We start from the raw sequence: 18,279 nt of genomic DNA on the forward strand, positions 1-18,279 counted from the left end.
GCGCAGTTTGAACATCTGGTGCGTACGTACGCAGTAAATGAGCTGATGATGATGAAGAGTGAACACCGACGTATATTAATGTGGCTATTTCGACTTTGGTCGAGATGTCAGGTGGCGCAAACAGCTGGAAACTGACAGATGCTTTTAACGCACTGTGCGCCTCAGCGGGAGCCAAAATGAGCGGTGATTCATGGCCTGTTTTCCTTGGTTGCGTGTGAAGAGTTGTAACACTGCTCTCTTTTCATAGTGTCTGACTGGAACTCTGCTCCGTAGTGTCCTGGTGGCTGTCTTGTTGGCCTACTCCTGTGGGAAAAGTAGATGTAACTATAAAGAAATACTGGGCTCCTACAGAGAAGTCATCTCCGTTGAACTACAGAATCTGGTATGATAGCAAAGTTTATCATAAGACTGTGGGATTAATTAACTGTGGTAGATTTTTAAAAATGATTGTGTTTTAAGTATTCTATTGGCAGACATCCCCACTAACTAAACTACCATTAAATGCTAGTTCACTGCAATCAGTTGGAGCTGTGATAAAGCTTGTGGAAACTGTGAGTTAATAACATGTGCTAGGCTGCCCTCCAGTGTTTGCTCTTCAAGTAAAGCTCTTTCCCCCCTCTCTCTTTTGGATCACAAGCCAAATAAATGTCTTAAATAACTTAACACTGGGCTTTTTCTTTTGCAGAATCTGACTGTTTCAGCGAATAAATTTAAAGAGAGAGACCCTTGTCCCTCAGGAAAGGTAAGTGGCACTACATTATATGCACTTTCAGCACCATGGACAGGGTAAAAATAAGAACCTGCATGGCACATGTTGTACATTTAAGTTTGGGTAAATACAGAAGAAGTTTTCAACCTTTGACCGACATGCTAGTTGGACTATTCCACCTTTTTAATTTTCTACACGTTTGGGCTGTTATCTCATGGCAGGCACGTCGCATCCTGGTTTCCATCTATGGTATGACACAGCAGATGCGGTGTCAGAGGAGTGGCAAAAAGCAATCTGACCTGGAGAAGCCAGTTGAGAGCATGGGGCAGCTAATTGTGCAAAACTGCAGTCCCCAGTATTTGGTAAGATGACTTTAATGTGCTCTTCTGAGCCCCCAGCACCACCACCACCACCGCACAGTGAGAAAACAAGCCAAACAGCTCTTGTGCTATTTTCTTTTTCCATTTTTTTCAGGGAAAGAAAGCCTATTGTTCAGCTGTCCAGAAAATACGAGGAAAGAAGAGAAAAAGGATGAGGTTAATCCGAGTTATCAAGGCACTGATCACTTGCTGGCAAAAACTTCAAAGTGTCTCTGTGCTTTCAAAGTAGGAAATGTATCTCCCTGGTTCCTATAGGCCTGTGCTACTTTCTCATGAAGACATAAGGTGAATTTACACAGTGTTCCTTGCTACAGATAGCGAATATTACATGTGACCAATCACTGACTGTATTTAGACAGCTATTTTTCAAAAGCAAAGTCATGAATGTTTACTGTTGTCAAGTTCTCAGTGTCTTGTGTATTAAAAGCTACACCAGCATCTGCATGTCAGCATTGCTACATTTTATGGAATAGCTTTGTATAGTAAGCAAAGATAAGCTAAAGATCGACGCGTTCAGATACTTTTAGAACATTTTAAAAGTTTCTCCTGTTGTACAAACTCTTATGTTTTGTGTTTGCAAGCCACATGTCATCATACCCAAAAATTTTCTCATGTAGGTTATATAGTTGAGTATATGCCACATAATAAAATTTGTACATGTTTGATTTATACTATTCTGAAGTGACCCTATGCGGTTATTGTAATAATGATAATTATTATTATTAGGGGTGCTATAGGTGTATCAGCTACAATAGACTTTTGTTGCAAGATATTATATAACCATCCTTTTTTTCATTATTTTGATTAAGGAATGAATGTTAGTGTTACAAAATGTCATTCAATAAATATTGCACAATGTCTTTATTGTAAAGAATGGAAACATATAGAAGCTTGTTTCTGTCAATCAAGATTTTTTTTATTTTAATTTAATTTTTTTTTGTTAGTCAAAAATTTTCAGGTGATGTCTTGAAATTTTCTACTTATGAGAAATCACTCAATTTTAAAACATTTAGTCAGTAACTTGACGTTTTGTGAAAAAAGTTCTAACTTAGCTTCTAACTTTTTTTTCTGAGTGATGGAAACAAGCTTCCATAAAGAGGACACAAGAAAAAGCAAAATGTGAATAAAGCAGATATTAATACATGCTGGCTAAATCATTATATTTTAAATAAAGTCTAGCAAAAAAAAATCCGCTATTTATTTATCAGTGATCTGCTCTTAGCCACTTTGTAGTTTGCAGTTGTGATGGACAGCCTGATAGATGAGGTCAGGCAGGATTATCTGTGTACTGTGATGTTTGTAAACGACATTGTGATCTGTAGTGAGAGTAGTGAGAAGGGGGATGAGAGCCTGGAGAGGTGGAGGTGTGCACTGAAGAGGAATGAAAGTCAGAAGAAGCAAGACAGAATACATGTGTGTGACTGAGAGGGGGTAAAGGTGAGGATGCAAGGAGCAGAGGTGAAGGCAGACAAAAATATCGGAGGTGGAGGTGGCAGAGTTGAAAATGTTAAGATTTTCATTTGTGGTGACAAGGATGGACAAGATTAGAAATGAGTCTACTGGAGGACTAGCTTACGTTGAGTGGATTGGAGACAAAGTTAGAAAGACAAGGCTGAGGTGGACATGCGCGGATACAAGAAGGAAGAGGAAGAAAAGAGCAAGACCACAGAGATTCGTGGATGTAGCGAAGGGGAGCATGCCAAGGTTTGGTGAGACAGAGGACGATGCTGGGGGATAGGGTGAGATGGAGGCAGATGGTCGCTCTGGCGACACCTACAGGCAGCAAGCAAAAGACGAAGTGCAAATATAGATAATATACAATAACTATACACATACACAAATCATATAATATATCTATATAATTATTCTATTATACATAAACGATTTATAACATTTTAAATGTATTAATTAATGTATTTATTTATAGAGGGGAAATTAAAAGTAGACGGACACAAATGTGTTTCATGGTACTGTTTCCGTCCGGAGCAAGAAATTTGTGGCACAACTTCCACCGTACGAACGACTCGAAACGTCAACAGCTGGATGTATGAAGTGTGGCTGTGCGAAAGGCTATTATACCGAAGATACTAACACAGTGTAGCTTTAAATTTTTTGCCATGTTTTTTAGTAATCGAGAATCGCATCAATTGAAAGCATTAGCGTCAAAGCAGCAGCGGCTCTCTGTGTTAGACCTTTTGAGGAAATCCGTTTGAGTGATCTGCATTTAACAGGTGAGAGCAGAGTTTAGTTAGTTAATTCGTTAGTAGATTCACGTTAAGTACTCCTTAAAAGACATGGCCAGCAGTATCAGTGGTAGTGTGGACATGGATCCAGATGTTGCCCTGAGGCTTTTCGAGGAGGGAGCTACCCTCGTGCTTCTGGGTGTTCCTCAGGGTACAGAGCTCGGAATCGATTGCAAGAGTTGGCAAGTGGGTCCTCGTTTCCGGGGTGTTAAAATGATCCCCCCTGGTCTGCACTTCCTCCACTACTGCTCGTCAGGCTATGGAGGACAAATTGGCCCGAAGACAGGCCTCTTCCTCTCTCTCAAACCCAGAGAGATCATACTGGCCAACTGGGACGCCAAGGAAGAAGATCTGGACTTCTCAGCCTCCAAGAATGAAGAGGAGTTGAGTCGGATTCGTGCCAGCTTGCGCGAGCTGGATCCTTACCTGGGCCCCTATCCCTATGAGGTGATGAGGAAGTGGGTGTCCCTCACTGACCGTATCAGTGAGGAAATGGCCAAAAACTTGCAGCCTCTCTCAGGTCGAGTATGTGCATTCAGTGACGTGATTCCCGAGCTTCAGTTCACACACACCAAAGACAGGGCGGAGCAGCCGAGGAATGACACGGCCTGTCAGAGCATGAAAGAGGGGCTTGACAGGCTCCCCAAGATGAAACAGAGGGAGGGTACGGAGTTGCGCTTCTCTGTCATCCCTAAGAAGACCTACCCTCCCGGGGCTACGCCAGCTGAGATCACCAAGTGCAGCATGGACCTGAGCTACGCTCTGGAGACGGTGCTGGAGAAGAACCACATGCAGGAGGCTCTTAACGTGCTAGGTATGTATCACATTTGTTAAAAATGGGTTACTCTTGGATTCATTATGCAAGAAAAAGTACTGACATTTAGCCCCTCTCTCAGGTGAGCTGCAGTTTGCCTTTGTGTGTTTTCTCTTTGGAAATGTGTACGAGGGCTTCGAGCACTGGAAGTGCCTCCTCGCTCTGCTGTGCCGCTCAGAGGAGTCCATTCTGAAGCGCAAGGACCTCTACCTGGGGCTCATCGCCGTGCTCTACCACCAGCTTGGAGAAATACCTCCTGATTTTTTTGTTGACATTGTATCTCAGAACAACTTCCTTACCTCCACGCTGCAGGTACATGCACAAATCAGACTATAGTGTTTGTCACTTGAGGCTTCTTTATATCTAACTAAATAACATATATTCATCTCACTGGTGCAAAATTTATTTTAGATGTCAACCAAGATGTTGTGATATTAAAAAGTTGAAAAAATGTGTTCTTGCAAACTAATCTTAAGTAATTTAGGTTCCATTAACCAGTATCACACTTTTCAACCAACAAGCCAGAAGATCAGCCTTTTACTTGCTCCTTGTGTGACTTTATTGGCCCACAAAAATGGCAGTTTAATTTCAAGATTATACTATAGGAACATATCATTATTTATTAGTAGATTCAAGCTGTATTCAGACTACATTGTGATCTGTGGACAGAATTAGAATTGAGTACATCAGAGGGACAGCTCAGGTTTGAGAGGTTAGAGAGGGAAGGCTGAGATGGTTTGGACATATGCAGAGGAGGGATAGTGGCCAGATTGTACAAAAGAAGCTGTATATGGAGATTCATGGATGTAGTGAAGGAAGATATGCAGAGAGTTTGTGTGACAGAGGAGGATGCTAGGGATAGGCGGAGATGGAGGCAGATTATCCACTGTGGTGACCCTAAATGACGCAGCTAAAAGAAGAAGATTATTAGGAAAAAAGCTGTAAATAAAGGTTTAAAATAAATGTAGTGGAATAAATAAACAAATGGAAGTCAAAGCAGCTAAAAACATTGTTTTTCTTTGCATTTAAATCGCATTTGTATTTTCAGTCAGCTCTCTTCAGGGGTAAATCGGTCAGTGGAAACACCGTCACTGGTTCAAATGGGTCAGCAGCTGGGCTATCAACTTTCCCAGCAGAGTTTTCTGCTGGCCTTGGGCCATTGGCCTGTTGGTTATGTTGAACCCTGCATTTGTTCTATTTAAACCCCAGTGGGGATTAAACCCGGGCTTGCTCCACACTTTGCATGCTCTTCTGTTTAAATGTAAAAAAAAAAAATTTATAAAGATAATAATTCGTATGCAATGAGAAAGGGATGTTTGAATTGCCAGTGTGTTGAATACCTTTCACAACACTATTTTTATTTGGCTGGTATCTGAGGACAGTTTATAAATCAATCCTTACAACATACGTTCATAATCCTGAATGATCTCCACGACACACAGAAATGCTTGCAAACAGAAAATGGACCACAGTATCAAAGCATCATCTGAATTGTTACAGATCACATTTACAGTTACCAGTTTATAAAATTGTTTGATTAATTATTCTTCACAGGATTTTTTCCAGTTTGCCATTGGGCCTGGTGTAGATGCCACCCTGCGTAAGAGAGCAGAGAAATTCAAAGCCCACCTGACCAAGAAGTTCAGATGGGATTTCGATTCAGACTTGGACGACTGTGAACCTGTTGTGGTGGAGCTGCCTGAAGGTGTGACAGTCGACTGAAACTACTCAATGGACTCTGTGCTCACTGAGAAAAAGGAACACAGAAGGAGAGCCACAAAGTATCTTATGCTACAGTCACACTAGGGAAAACAGTGGGTGGAGACGACGGCATGACCAAACATTTTTGCAACTGACTGATCTCATTGGCTTTCAAATAGTTGCTTTGAAGATGGCGACCAAGTCTGTGATCACTTGCAGACAGCTGCTATCTTTAAAGTGGATTTGGTGATGGTAATAAAATGGCAATACACTGAAATTTACATTATGTACTTACATTCAGAGTCCAGCTAGGACCTGATAGTTTTGAAGCATAATTTCAGACATTTCTACACGAATGGTGACACAACTCTCCAGGATGATGATTCAGCTGCAGAGTTACATAAGCATTCAGCAGCCTCGCATTTAAATTAGCAGCTGGCAAACAGTTGCAGAGAGATGTCGTGAAGTCTGGTTCAGCAGACTGACTCAGAAGGATTGTGTTGTGTTGAATCTGTTTGTGTTTATGAATTAGACAGCATACTTTCTCCAGTCTGTCTGAGAGTGATTGCAGACAGAACCTATTCAGTCATTCTGAGGCTGAGCGTGTTGGTCACTGCGACTACTTCCAGCTGTTTGCTACCATCATTGTCTTTCTCCTAGTTACAAGGAATCCTCATAATGTTAGTTTGTGTAGCTCTATTAGTTCTTTTGCAGAGTGCATTGAAATGATCGTGTGTGAGCTGCACTACACCTGTGGGGAAAAAAGCATACTCACAAGATTTACCAGGTTTTCTGAAAGGGTTGGAACTCATAAAGTAATGATTTTCTTGTTAAAGTACTGCTTTGTTAAATTTTGTTTTTATTTTATTTCTTTACTGTAATCAGTTTAATAAAAACAGCACTTCTGAAACAAAATATCCACCTGTGTCTGTTGGTTTCTGTCACTGTTGTTTATCATTAATGAACCTTTCAATACTTGCTTCCATGTCTTTTCTCTTTTTCCTCCACTAGATGGCGCACATAGGCTTTATTTACAGCTTGAAGGCTGCTCTATAACACCATATTTGCAGATTGTCAGTTCCATAATCGATAAATGCTGCTGTTTTTGTTGGGAAGGACTTGCAAGAAGAATTTCATACAATTTATTAGCTTTGATAAGTTTTTTCTCTTAAAGAAGAGCAAAGAGAAAATAAAAGGTGCTGCAATCATCATGACATGGATGACTGGGATAAGAGCTTTTTTTGTTAATCGATCTTTTCTTCTTCCACCATCACTCTTAACACTTATCTTCAAATATCTATATAAGATTATCTACAGAGGTGTGGAAAAACACCAAAGGAGGAATGCAATTGTATACATATATATGCAGTTACAACTCCTATACAGTTTATCCATACCTTTCAGCTCCATCCCTTCAGTTACAACGGTGGATATCACAGACTGTGCTCTCCTGTTGGTTCATTGATCTGTTCACCCGTTAATCTTGCTCTTGCACTTCTTGAACCCTTTTCTCTTCAGCTGGACCTCTCTTATTTGACATGCCCTGGCTCCATGAACCAATCTATAACTATAAAGCTGTTTTGAAAAGAACAAAAGTCATCTAATGCAATTATGGGAATCAATAGAGTCTGAGCCCGTTGCTGGAGATCTAAATGCCAATACAAGAAATCCATTCTCTTCCAGGAAGACAGCTGGTATTGTGAAAGTGATGGTAATAGTGGGCTTTACACTGAAAACTCCCCTTTGAAGATTTACGCAACCCTTTAAAGAAGATCAGTTCATGTTTGTGGTCCGCTGTGAGACCACTGGGGCCCTGTGCTGGTTGTTATTTTCCTTTTTAAATGCAATTAAATGGTGAGTATGGCTTGGAGAGCATGGCGGAAACTTATCAGCACAACATGGAAGGAAAATGTATGCCAGTGATTGGTAAATGCATTTTCCTCTCCGGAGATGAAATACTGTACATTGTTGATGAAGACAGTCGCAGAAATGACTCCACTGGGATGTCCTTGGCATTCCAGCCCCTCTATTAGTGCTGGAATTACAGTGTATAGGAATTCAGCGGACAACTCACTAAGGGTCCAGTTTTTCCGTGCCACATGCACCCCTTCACCCTCAGTGAAGGCTCTCCTTCTGTGTTTCCTGGTATGGCAACCATTTTCCTTCTAATGTCTCTTATTTGTTTTGTTTGGTGTGGCCACCCCGGGGGAGCGAGGCACATAGAGAAACAGACTGCACTGACTGTGCAGAGCTTCAAAAGCCAGGCCCTGTCAATCATGGTGGAGCTTTCTCGCCATCAGATGTGAGCTGGCCATTTCCATGGGGCTCACAGGCCGCTCACTCTGCCAGTGTAAACACAGGCCCCTCTGTTTCTTTTTCAGTCACTCGGCCACTCGCCTTTCTCTTTTCAAGACAGAAAGGAGGATAGCGCTTAGTGTGTGCGACGTCTTGACAGTCGGTAGACTGGATGTGATGAATTCATTGTGGATTAAACAAATCAGGTGTTTGATCATGCATGTACTGAACTGCTAAATTGCTAACTCTTTCTTCGGACATTTGGGATAAACAGTTACGTTTTGCCATCCCCCGTGATGTAAAGTCAGAGATCAACTAGGAAATGTAAAAAATATCAGGATCCACAGAATTGCTGCTAAATGGCAAATGGTTTCCTTTATATCTTTGTTGATTTATTTATTTTTAATTTCAGGTGGTGATTTCCTTTGTTCTCCCTCCCTGTGTGTACACACAGTGATGTCTGCATGTTTCCAGGACTATTTTGAGCTATAGCAGAAGGCATAATCTGAATAAAAACTAGTTAAAAAGTAGGATTTCAGTTATTGTTTGAGTCCCAAAGTTATATGTAAGGATAAATATAGATCCAGAAGTGGACAGGGTGCTTGCTCTGCATCAAACCTGGTTTTGCTGATATAAAAATGCAAGCAATTGTTCCAGATGAAGGCAAAATGACCTGCTCTCATAAACCAAAACTGGTGTCAGAAAAAGTTTGATGGTGTGTGCATCTGTGGAATGGATTTTATTCCCTGTTCATACACACATCAGTTTTCAGAAGCTACTTTTTCTCACTTTTTTTGTTGTTGTCTTGATGTTTGGCATTTACTTCATTGGGAAGTATATGCTGATGACCAGGCACTGCAATAATCCCTCTCTGCTGCAGTGCTAGCGGCAGTTCACATGTCTGACTCGCATGACCCAAATGTGATTCAGGCACGTGTACATTTTCCCAGGGTGCATATATGAGTGTGCGGTCTGGGCGCGTGCACATTTTGAACCCAGACTTATTGACGGCGGGGTGGTAGGGGTGTTAAAAGAAAGGATGAACGAGGTTAAAAAATCCCTCCTGGAAATTTCATACACATCAGGGGAGAGAGAGTGAGTGTGGGTCTATGAACAATATGTTCTGCTATAGTGATCTGGTGAAGCGTTTAAAGGCAGGAGCTAAAAAGAAGACACTAGACCTTTGAGGCCTAGTCGGCAGTCATCTGTTTGTCTTTCTGATCAAGTACAGCATAAGGACACAGCAGCTGGCCAATAAATTTCACAGACTAAGCAACTAAATTTGTTGAGGTGAAAAAAGCACCGGCCGTGATTAGCACATAGAGATGCTCCAGGACAACAGAGGCCAAGATCACCTTCACTTACATGTTTCAGTTTTGTCACAGAGCTTATAAAAGTGTCTACACCTGTGCTGTATGTCATCCCTGAGAGCTTAAATAAACATCAGATGATCGTTGAGAATCAAACACGGGTTAAACAGCAAAGACCTTTCTGGTTCCTATCCCCCGTTCACAGTCCATCAGCTATCTTTCACTCTACCCCACCTGCTCTTCAGATGACTGAATCTGACTTCCATTTTTAGTGAGCTCGTGTTGTCTTTGGCCATGACACTCAGAGCACGAACTCTGGCAGACATCGTCAGAGCAAAAAGGATTTGAATACCCCTGCACCCCAAATACACACAGATGCACACACTCTTCCAGCTGCTCACTTTCTGTGAGGGGGCTCTGAGGTGATAGCAGACCCCTCTTGGTAGCCAAACACTCAAGAGAGAACTCCCCCAAAAGGCTTCAGCATGGAGGCAAACACATAAGCAGACTGGACCTTTGAGATTGCTCTCTGAAGTGGATGAAAACTTTCTTTACTCATAGCTTTCCTATCAGTCCTGCTTTCTTCATTGCTATTTTGTTAAACTTTTAAAATTCCCTTCTTTATTCTTTACACACAAGCAAACACCGTGTTGCTTCCAACATTTCGTTTCCTGTTTGACTTTTACTTATTTACATTGCTTTGGATTAACCTCTGCTAGTTATTTTTGATTGTTTGTTTGTTTTCTTATGAAACAAAAGTCTTGTAGATACTGTTGTGGTCAGAAGTTTACAACCACTCATCGTGGGCATGAATGTCACTTTGAACTGTTCTCTTGATGATTGTACAGCTTACATCTTTAACGACTTGAAAATTAAAAATTGGATACACAAGTTTGAATTTATTTGGGATTTTCTTTAATCCACACAGGGTCAAAAGTATACATAGAGGCTCTCAAATAGAGATCCTCTATGTATAGAGGATCTCTATTCCAAGCATAGAGGCTCAAATAGAGGCTCTCAAACACACACACACACATGCATACATATATATATACACACATATATATATACACACACACACACATATATATATACACACATATATGTGGGACTTCCAGATACAGACGAACAAAATGGTGGTGGCTAACCTACCGGACATAGTGGTGGTAGACAAACAGAAGAAGACGACTGTAGTGATCGATGTAGCGGTTCCCAATGACAGCAACATCAGAAAGCAGGAACACGAGAAGCTCGAGAAATACCAAGGGCTCAGAGAAGAGCTCAAGAAAATGTGGAGGGTGACGGTAACAGTGGTCCCCGTGGTAATCGGAGCACTGGTGCGGTGACTCCCAAACTAGGCGAGTGGCTCCAGCAGATCCCAGGAACAACATTGGAGATCTCTGTCCAGAAGAGAGCAGTCCTAGGAACAGCTAAGATACTGCGCAGGACCCTCAAGCTCCCAGGCCTCTGGTAGAGGACCCGAGCTTGAAGGATAGACCGCCTGCAGGGGCGACCCGGGGATAAAAAAAAAACAAACCACTGTACACTGAACACTGTGCTCTGGGTCTCTTTTGCTGCCAGTGGTAATGGTACATTGTACAAAGTAGGTGGAATAATAAAGGAGGACTAACTATACATTTTTTAACTTCACCACAAATCAACAGATAGATGGATGAAAACGTAGAACTAGTGGAGTCTTACAAAATGGAAAATGACCCCAAAAACACTTAAAAACTAATTCTGGAATAGATAAAGCAGGCTAGCATTAAGTATTTGCAAGTATCTGCCTTCCCAAAACTCCGACTACAACACTATTGAAATTTGCGGACTATGATTAAAAGGTGTGTGGGTGCCAGGAAACCAATAATATAATGAACTCTACCGATTCTGCCAAGATGAGTGGTCAAATATCCAACTAGAATTATACCAGGAGCTTGTTTAATGGTTGAAATACAACATTCAACCAAATACTAGTTGGAGTGCATGTATATATTTGAGCCTATGACTGTAAATTCAAACCTTTGTACCCAATTCTTTTTAAAAAGTTATTAAAGATCTATGCTGTACAGTTATTCCACCCTGGAAAAAGAACAGTTGCCATGATGATGAGTGTGTGTAACTTCTGTCTACAACTGCACATATGCTCCTTTATTAATTGTGCTTTAGCGCATTTTAAATGTGCAGGATTTATTTTGTGACACAGGCAGCATTTAAAAAGCCACAGAAAAAATCCCAGCCTCCCCTGTTTTATTCCCACATCTCTTTAATACAACAGTAAATCGTGATCTTCCTGTCTCCTTTATGTACTTTTTACCCTTCCCACTATTTCCTACCGTATTCCACTTCCTCTGCTTCTCTGCGTCTAGGCCTGAGTTGAGTTATTGGACCATCATCCACCATAGCTGAGCAGAGAGAGGTCAGTTCTCCTCGGCTATCAGTATTTTGTAGCTTGCTGTACCATTTCTGCTCTGTGTTTGGTAAAATGTCAGCTTCCCCAAATTCCCTCATAATCATTAGCAGACCTTAAGGAAACATCACTTCTCATCAGGGTGTTTATTAAGTAAATAACTCTTAATTACCATATTCTTTAAAGTCTTTCCATCTAGCCTTCCAGCTCTAACTCCCCTGTGTCCCTGGCCAGAATCCTAGACTCATCCAAGCCCATCATCCCTAATCTGAGTGCTAGCTGTCTCCTTTCCTATCCTACTGCTGTCACCACTGCTATTAAGTCTGTCTAATTAAAGAGGCTTCTGTCAGTGTGTGTATGTGCATGCGAGTATGGGTCCGTATTGTGGCCAGGCTCACTGGAGCCAGGTGGCCACGTGTTTGGCTCATAGGAGGCCATTTTTCTATTGATGTTAAACCATAGACTATAAAGTCAGCCATGTGGTGAACATAGAGCAAGATCTTATTTGATGCCAAGGATTTGGCAACTGATGCGTAGGAAGACATAATCAGGAATGCAAATTTGGCCAATTATTTTTGAAATTTGGTGGATATGGCCAAAGTGGTTTGAGATTTTTCCAATACTTTAATGAAACTGCAAGCAAGAGAAGATGACTCTGGACGAGACGCTAATAGATAAACAGTACTGAGCTGCACATGAGAATTTACTGGGTCTTGATTAAGTAGATGGACTCTTTAAGCTGAAATGAGAGCGTCGGTACTTTATAACAAGCAAAACAGACACAACCTCCAGTGTTAAATCATCTAGATTTGAAAAAAAGAAAAGAATTCTCCAGCTATCCAAAAACATGTTAGGTGTGGTATATTTGTGGTATGTCAGCTTAGGATAATTAAGGGACTTGAGTTACTCAACCCAAATCACAAACAACTTGCAGAAGCTGTTATTTTGTTGTGATGTCACTTAAAGCTGCAGCACAGCTTTCTGTCATAAACACATTTAGCAAACTTCTCCCTCTTCGCTGTATCAAATCAGCCACATTTTTTCACCAACTCTCTTCACTCTTGTTATGTTTACCTCTCTAAACCCAAGATGTCTGGCAAGTAAACAGATATTGGCTCTTGTCATGGTCTGAACGAGGTCCACGTTTCTCCTTCAGGCCCTTCTTCTTGTCCAGATTAGCAAGGAACCATAGCTGCTTAATGAAAGTCAGGAGTGACTGCCCACAGAATGCCTGCACAAAGACTACTGTAGTGTAGTAACAGGAGAGAGACCACTGCCGCAATATAAACATTACTGAATAAAAGCCAAGAACATGAGAGCATAATTGTGATTTGTTATTGTATATTAGTCAATCCATTGGTTAACATGCTATATCCATGCAAATAAATAAGTAAAATCAAGTCTTCAATCTCAGCTGTGTTCTTTAGCTGACCGGGACCTCCATTTCTTTTTAAGTAGGAGAACCCACAGTTGAGATTGCATTCTTCTGCAGTCCTCCTCCTCCTTGGGAGACACTAATGCATCCACATACTGAAAAACATTTTCAAAACTGAAAGGGAGTATCCATCTCTCAGTTCAGACTCACAGGGTCCTGTTCATGTGTGTTACTGAAGGAAGAAGAAGCTCCCTCGGCCTTATGCAGTCCTTGCCCTATCCTGAGTTCTGCAGAGTGAAGATTTATGCTTTATGGTTAATGATATTCTACTCCCACAGCTTCCAGCCTGCATCCCTCCCTGCAAACCCCCCAACACCAGGGCTGCTGGGATTCATGTGTAGACAAACAAAGACCCTCACTCGGACGGAAACACGTGCAGTGATCTGGTCGCATTTAATGGTCAAAGAGGGGAATGGAAGCAATATTTTTACACGGAAGATTGGTTCCCAGTGTATGTGGTGCACAAAGGCATCCAGCCTGAGCTTTACTGATTCTAGTATTCTGCTCAAAAGTTCAAAAGAGTGTGTTGTCAAGCACACTTGCTTAACAACACACTCAAGAGTTTTACTTAGAGTTGGCAAAGTTGAAGCCATGCATATGTTACTCTAGACTTGTTTGCCATATTGAATATGATACAACCACCAGTAGATAGGAAAAAATGTGTATTCCGGGACTTGTTGGAAATGTTTTCTGGAGGTTGCTAGCCTTTGCTAGCCGATTGCAATGGTTGCTTATAATTGTTCATGTTTGCCTTCAAATACTTGCTGAGTGGTAGTAAGCCAACATGTCTCAAAGGACACAGCCTTTACTTTGAAGGCAAACAGTCATTTTCACAGTTTGGTAAATGGACTGATTCTTATGTAGCACTTTTCTACTCTCCCAGAGTACTCAAAGCACACCCATTCTCACAAGCACTTTCTCTGTACATTCATACTCCAATAGATGCATCGAAGAGCAATTTGGGGTTAGTATCTTGCCCAAGGATACTTGACATGCAGACTAGTGGAACCAAGGATCGAACCACCAACCTTCTAATCAGTAGGTGACCTGCTCTACCTCCTGAGCTACAGCTACAGTTTCAGAACAACTTGGAGAGTAGTTGGACAGTGTTTCTGAGACAAGTATGCCACTTTGTGCAAACTACAGGCAACAACAGAAATATATTAAAGACCAAAACAATTACAGTTTTTGCCAACATTTTCCCATAGCAACAGGTGGTTTCAAGTCAGTCGCAGACCAATTTCTAGGCCTGTGTGCCTCATTTGACCTATGACACCATGATGTCATAGGTCCAAAATGGTGGACACATTAACATCACATGGTTAGCAGTCACATGTCTGCAAAACCTTGATACTATACAGTGGTTCAAAGCAGTCTATGGTGTTCAGACAACTGTTTTGCTGTTTTGAGAAGAAGGATAACAGGTTGTCTTCTTCTGTGTTCACCCATACACACACACACACATACACACGCGCGCACACACGCACACACACACACACACACACACACACACACACATACACACGCGCGCGCACACACACACACACGCACACGTACACACACACACACACACGCACACGTACACACACACACACACGCGCACGCACGCACACACACACACACACACACGATTTAGCATTGGTTCTTTATGTCTAAATAAAGGCTTTTTTTTAAAAGAATGTTTCTTTACGGGTCTGTGTGTTGGCATTTATTTGTTTCTTTCTCTTTCTGGTTTAATCTGAAAGGCAGTGTTTCACACTTCTTTTGGCAGCCCTGTCAGTCTCCTGAAAGAAATGGAATGATTGGCAAATCAGTGGCCGTCACACCCAACCAATTTGGAGTCCAGCATTTCACAGAGTGATTTCACACGCCCAGGAGTGACCTTTGTCTCCGGCAAGGACATGTGAGCACATTATGAATGGTTTTGTTTGAGTTCTAGTATTATGAAGGAAAGATGTTAACTTTTTACGAGTAACTGCAGCTGGTCAACATATACGCACCATAAAAAACAGTGAAAATGCTTCTCTTTTTTGGGATGCACTGGTCATGGCTGTATACTTTAGGGGCTTTCTTAGCTAATCTAACAGAAATCCTGACCGGTCCATTTGGGAATTGTTTAAGTCAAAGCCATACCCGGTTTCAGCTGAAGTGCTGCCATGCTAAGTGGGAACAATCAGCCATAAGTTAGCTGTCTGGGGTCACCAGTGCACAATTTCTTGCCTTAATAACCAATAGCCTGAGAAAAGTCAAACGTTGGAGGTTTGCACATTGGAGGTTCTTAATCCAAACCACAAAAATGTACTTGCATGTGCATGCATGCACTTTGTGTCTCTTTCTCCCACGTGCACTAAATGCATACACACGTACCCAGACGTGTTTGACTGGCACATGCTCTGTGATTGCTGCAGCATATAACCTTCAAACTCTGTCTGCTAAAGAATGGAGATTTGTTAGTTTTTCAGATTCCTGGATGTGTTAATAAATTCATGCCGTCACAGCCACTGGAACCCTTTGTTTATTTTCATTAAGCAAAATCATCTTCAGGGCAGGAAAAGTGTAAAATGCTTTAAAATACTGAGCTCATTACATCATGAAGAGTAAGAGATGATAAGAGCTACAAGCAGGGGGAGATGTATTTTATTCTCAGAGTATGAGTTATTAAATTACAGATTCAAGGCTTTGGTAACTCTAAATTATTAAGAAGGAGGAACAATTCATTCAAATAAACTAGAAGAAAGTTCATTAGTACAACATTCCTTGAATGAAAACTCTGATAACCTGTTAGGTATGAAGATATTTAATATAATTTATGGGTCTGGGGCGATGGGATCAGGGTTAGGGTGAAGGACAAAGTCATGAAGATTGTGGATTTACCACATTCACACACTGAGAGTTTTTTTGATGGCTTTCTCTATTTTGATAAACTGTTAGTGATGCAAAGGACAACTGCAATTGCACTATATTACAACTGCAAGCAGTACATGGCCATACTACCACCTGCTCTACTCTGCATGAAGTTGAATAATAGTAAAGGCTTTAAAAATACCTCCAAGGACAAAGACATCTCTGAATTGTAACTCACATGTTATTTTCTTTTCTTTTTCCTTTTCTTTGGTGTGTGGAAATATTGTGTTTTCTTTCTTGTCTTACATCTGTTTTGATTGTTTCAGTTATTTTTGTGATGCATTTGAGATGGTTACTGCATTTGAAGGTATCTCTACATTGAGAATGAGCAGAGGGAACTGATCCAAAGAAAATATATATAAAGCAAACTTTGTTTCACAAACCTGGGGTCGTGCGTGTTATGTGGGTTGGAAGTCTTATTGCTCTTACAGAGTTGCATAATCTCCTTCCCAAACCTAGATTCGGATATTGTAGACATTGCACTTGGGCGAGCAGTATAGATCATCTCTTTATAGATAGAGGGACACACGTCTAGGTTACACATGCTAACCAGCTAGGCTCATCTTAGTGCCATTTTGTACCTCAAAAGTCCATAGCCACTGTAGCGACCAGTCTGGTTCAGAGAAGAAGAGCATCCTTTCATCATTTTGTTATTCTAACCAACAAATGAAATAATGAATGGAACAATGACTGATGCTCTTAGCTTGGAGAGCTGAATTAATGAAGAAGCCTGCTGGTTAGAGTCAGTTAAACTAGCACGGGCCATTGCATTCCTGCTATTCTTAATGGTATAGTGTAGAAAATCTCACTGTAGATAGCAGATTGCAGTCAATTAAATTCAGTTTTCTTACCCCACCCAGTTCAAGTGTATTATTCTAGCTGCAGCGCCTGCTGTTGGAAAGACATTTTTTTTGTGTCAAGATTATTTAAATCATTGTCTCTCTGCAAATCCTTGCCTCTGGAAAGATACTATGCCAAGCTCATCACTTTGTCTCTTTCTGTCATGTTTTTACCTCTTTGGTGAAGGGAAGCCCTTCTCAGGTGACAAAACATAGGTATGATCCATCATATCTTCAGTCTGAAGGTGCACGTGTGAATTAAAATTTGTCTCCACTGTACATGAACACCTACGAGTTCTCGTGTCTGCCCTGGTGTACTACGTATGTAGATTAGTTGGAATGGTGATTCACATCTTGGCAACTATAATCAAGACATGGCAGCTTCCACAAACTGACACTTGCTCCTGTGTATTTTTATTGGATTAATTCTAAATTTATGAGACTCCATTATTTATTGGAAGATGTAATTACACACTAACTAATATACTATTATGCGTATAATAGTCTTATAAAATTTTTTAAATAACCTCAAAAAATGACTCACTGCACCTTTTAGCTTTTTTTGCCTTAGAACTGGTACTTACAAACATGGTTGCTCCAAAGTTCACAAGGTGTAGAAATTTAAGGCACCTCGGATAAGAGACAAAAAAAGAAAGAAAGACCAGTTTAGAGTCTGTAATGACCATCGTATGATACTGCAAGTACTGATGATTATGAAGTTGGATTTATGAACCTAGTTGTGGCTCAACTCCTCACAGCTTCTATGTGTGAATTATGGCACAGCACATCAAAATGAAAATGTCTTCAATGCCCAGAGCTATTTAAAAGAAACGACCGCATAGCCTTCTAGAGAAAGGTACTATTTAGCTATTTTACAAACCATTTTACAATCAAAATGTTTTGTGACTTTGCCAAAAAAAAAAAAAGAGTTAAAGCTGTACCTGATTTAAATCTGGCTATTACAAAGCCTTTTATTTCCAACAACTCCTGTAACAAAATATTAAGTTTTCATCAAGATACCAAACATCTTGTTTCCACATTACCGTTTCCACAATAAAAACCTTTGATTCTTAATAATTATTTTCATGTTGTAATACCTGGCTTATCAAACCTTTATGGGCTAGACCTTTCCTTTTAATCTACAGTGAATGTCTATGTTTTAAAAGTAATTGGTTGTGTCACGTACTGATTTTTGCTGAAATTAATTTAATAATTGGCTGGGTGCTTATCAACCATGGCTTG

The 18,279-nt window shown here is 40.8% G+C and overlaps 1 protein-coding gene across 1 annotated transcript; it reads left to right on the forward strand.

Moving 5' to 3' along the window:
* The first annotated feature begins 3,095 nt into the window (after positions 1 to 3,095).
* On the forward strand, positions 3,096 to 6,781 carry aar2 (AAR2 splicing factor). The gene is made up of 3 exons (XM_063465309.1): positions 3,096 to 4,146; positions 4,229 to 4,458; positions 5,701 to 6,781. The coding sequence occupies exons 1-3, from the start codon at positions 3,384 to 3,386 to the stop codon at positions 5,866 to 5,868; spliced, it is 1,161 nt and encodes a 386-aa protein (XP_063321379.1). The 5' UTR covers positions 3,096 to 3,383; the 3' UTR covers positions 5,869 to 6,781.
* Positions 6,782 to 18,279: the final 11,498 nt, after the last annotated feature.

This window comes from Pelmatolapia mariae, linkage group LG20 (genome assembly GCF_036321145.2).
Source record: "Pelmatolapia mariae isolate MD_Pm_ZW linkage group LG20, Pm_UMD_F_2, whole genome shotgun sequence".
Taxonomy (NCBI): Eukaryota; Metazoa; Chordata; class Actinopteri; order Cichliformes; family Cichlidae; genus Pelmatolapia; species Pelmatolapia mariae.

What these genes read in the sequence shown, in the direction of transcription:
- aar2 (XM_063465309.1), top strand. Translation starts at nt 3,384, where the DNA reads ATGGCCAGCAGTATCAGTGGTAGTGTGGACATGGATCCAGATGTTGCC. An exon ending in GGAGGCTCTTAACGTGCTAG is followed by an intron (nt 4,147 to 4,228) that starts GTATGTATCACA and finishes CCCCTCTCTCAG; the next exon opens with GTGAGCTGCAGTTTGCCTTT. An exon ending in TCCTTACCTCCACGCTGCAG is followed by an intron (nt 4,459 to 5,700) that starts GTACATGCACAA and finishes TATTCTTCACAG; the next exon opens with GATTTTTTCCAGTTTGCCAT.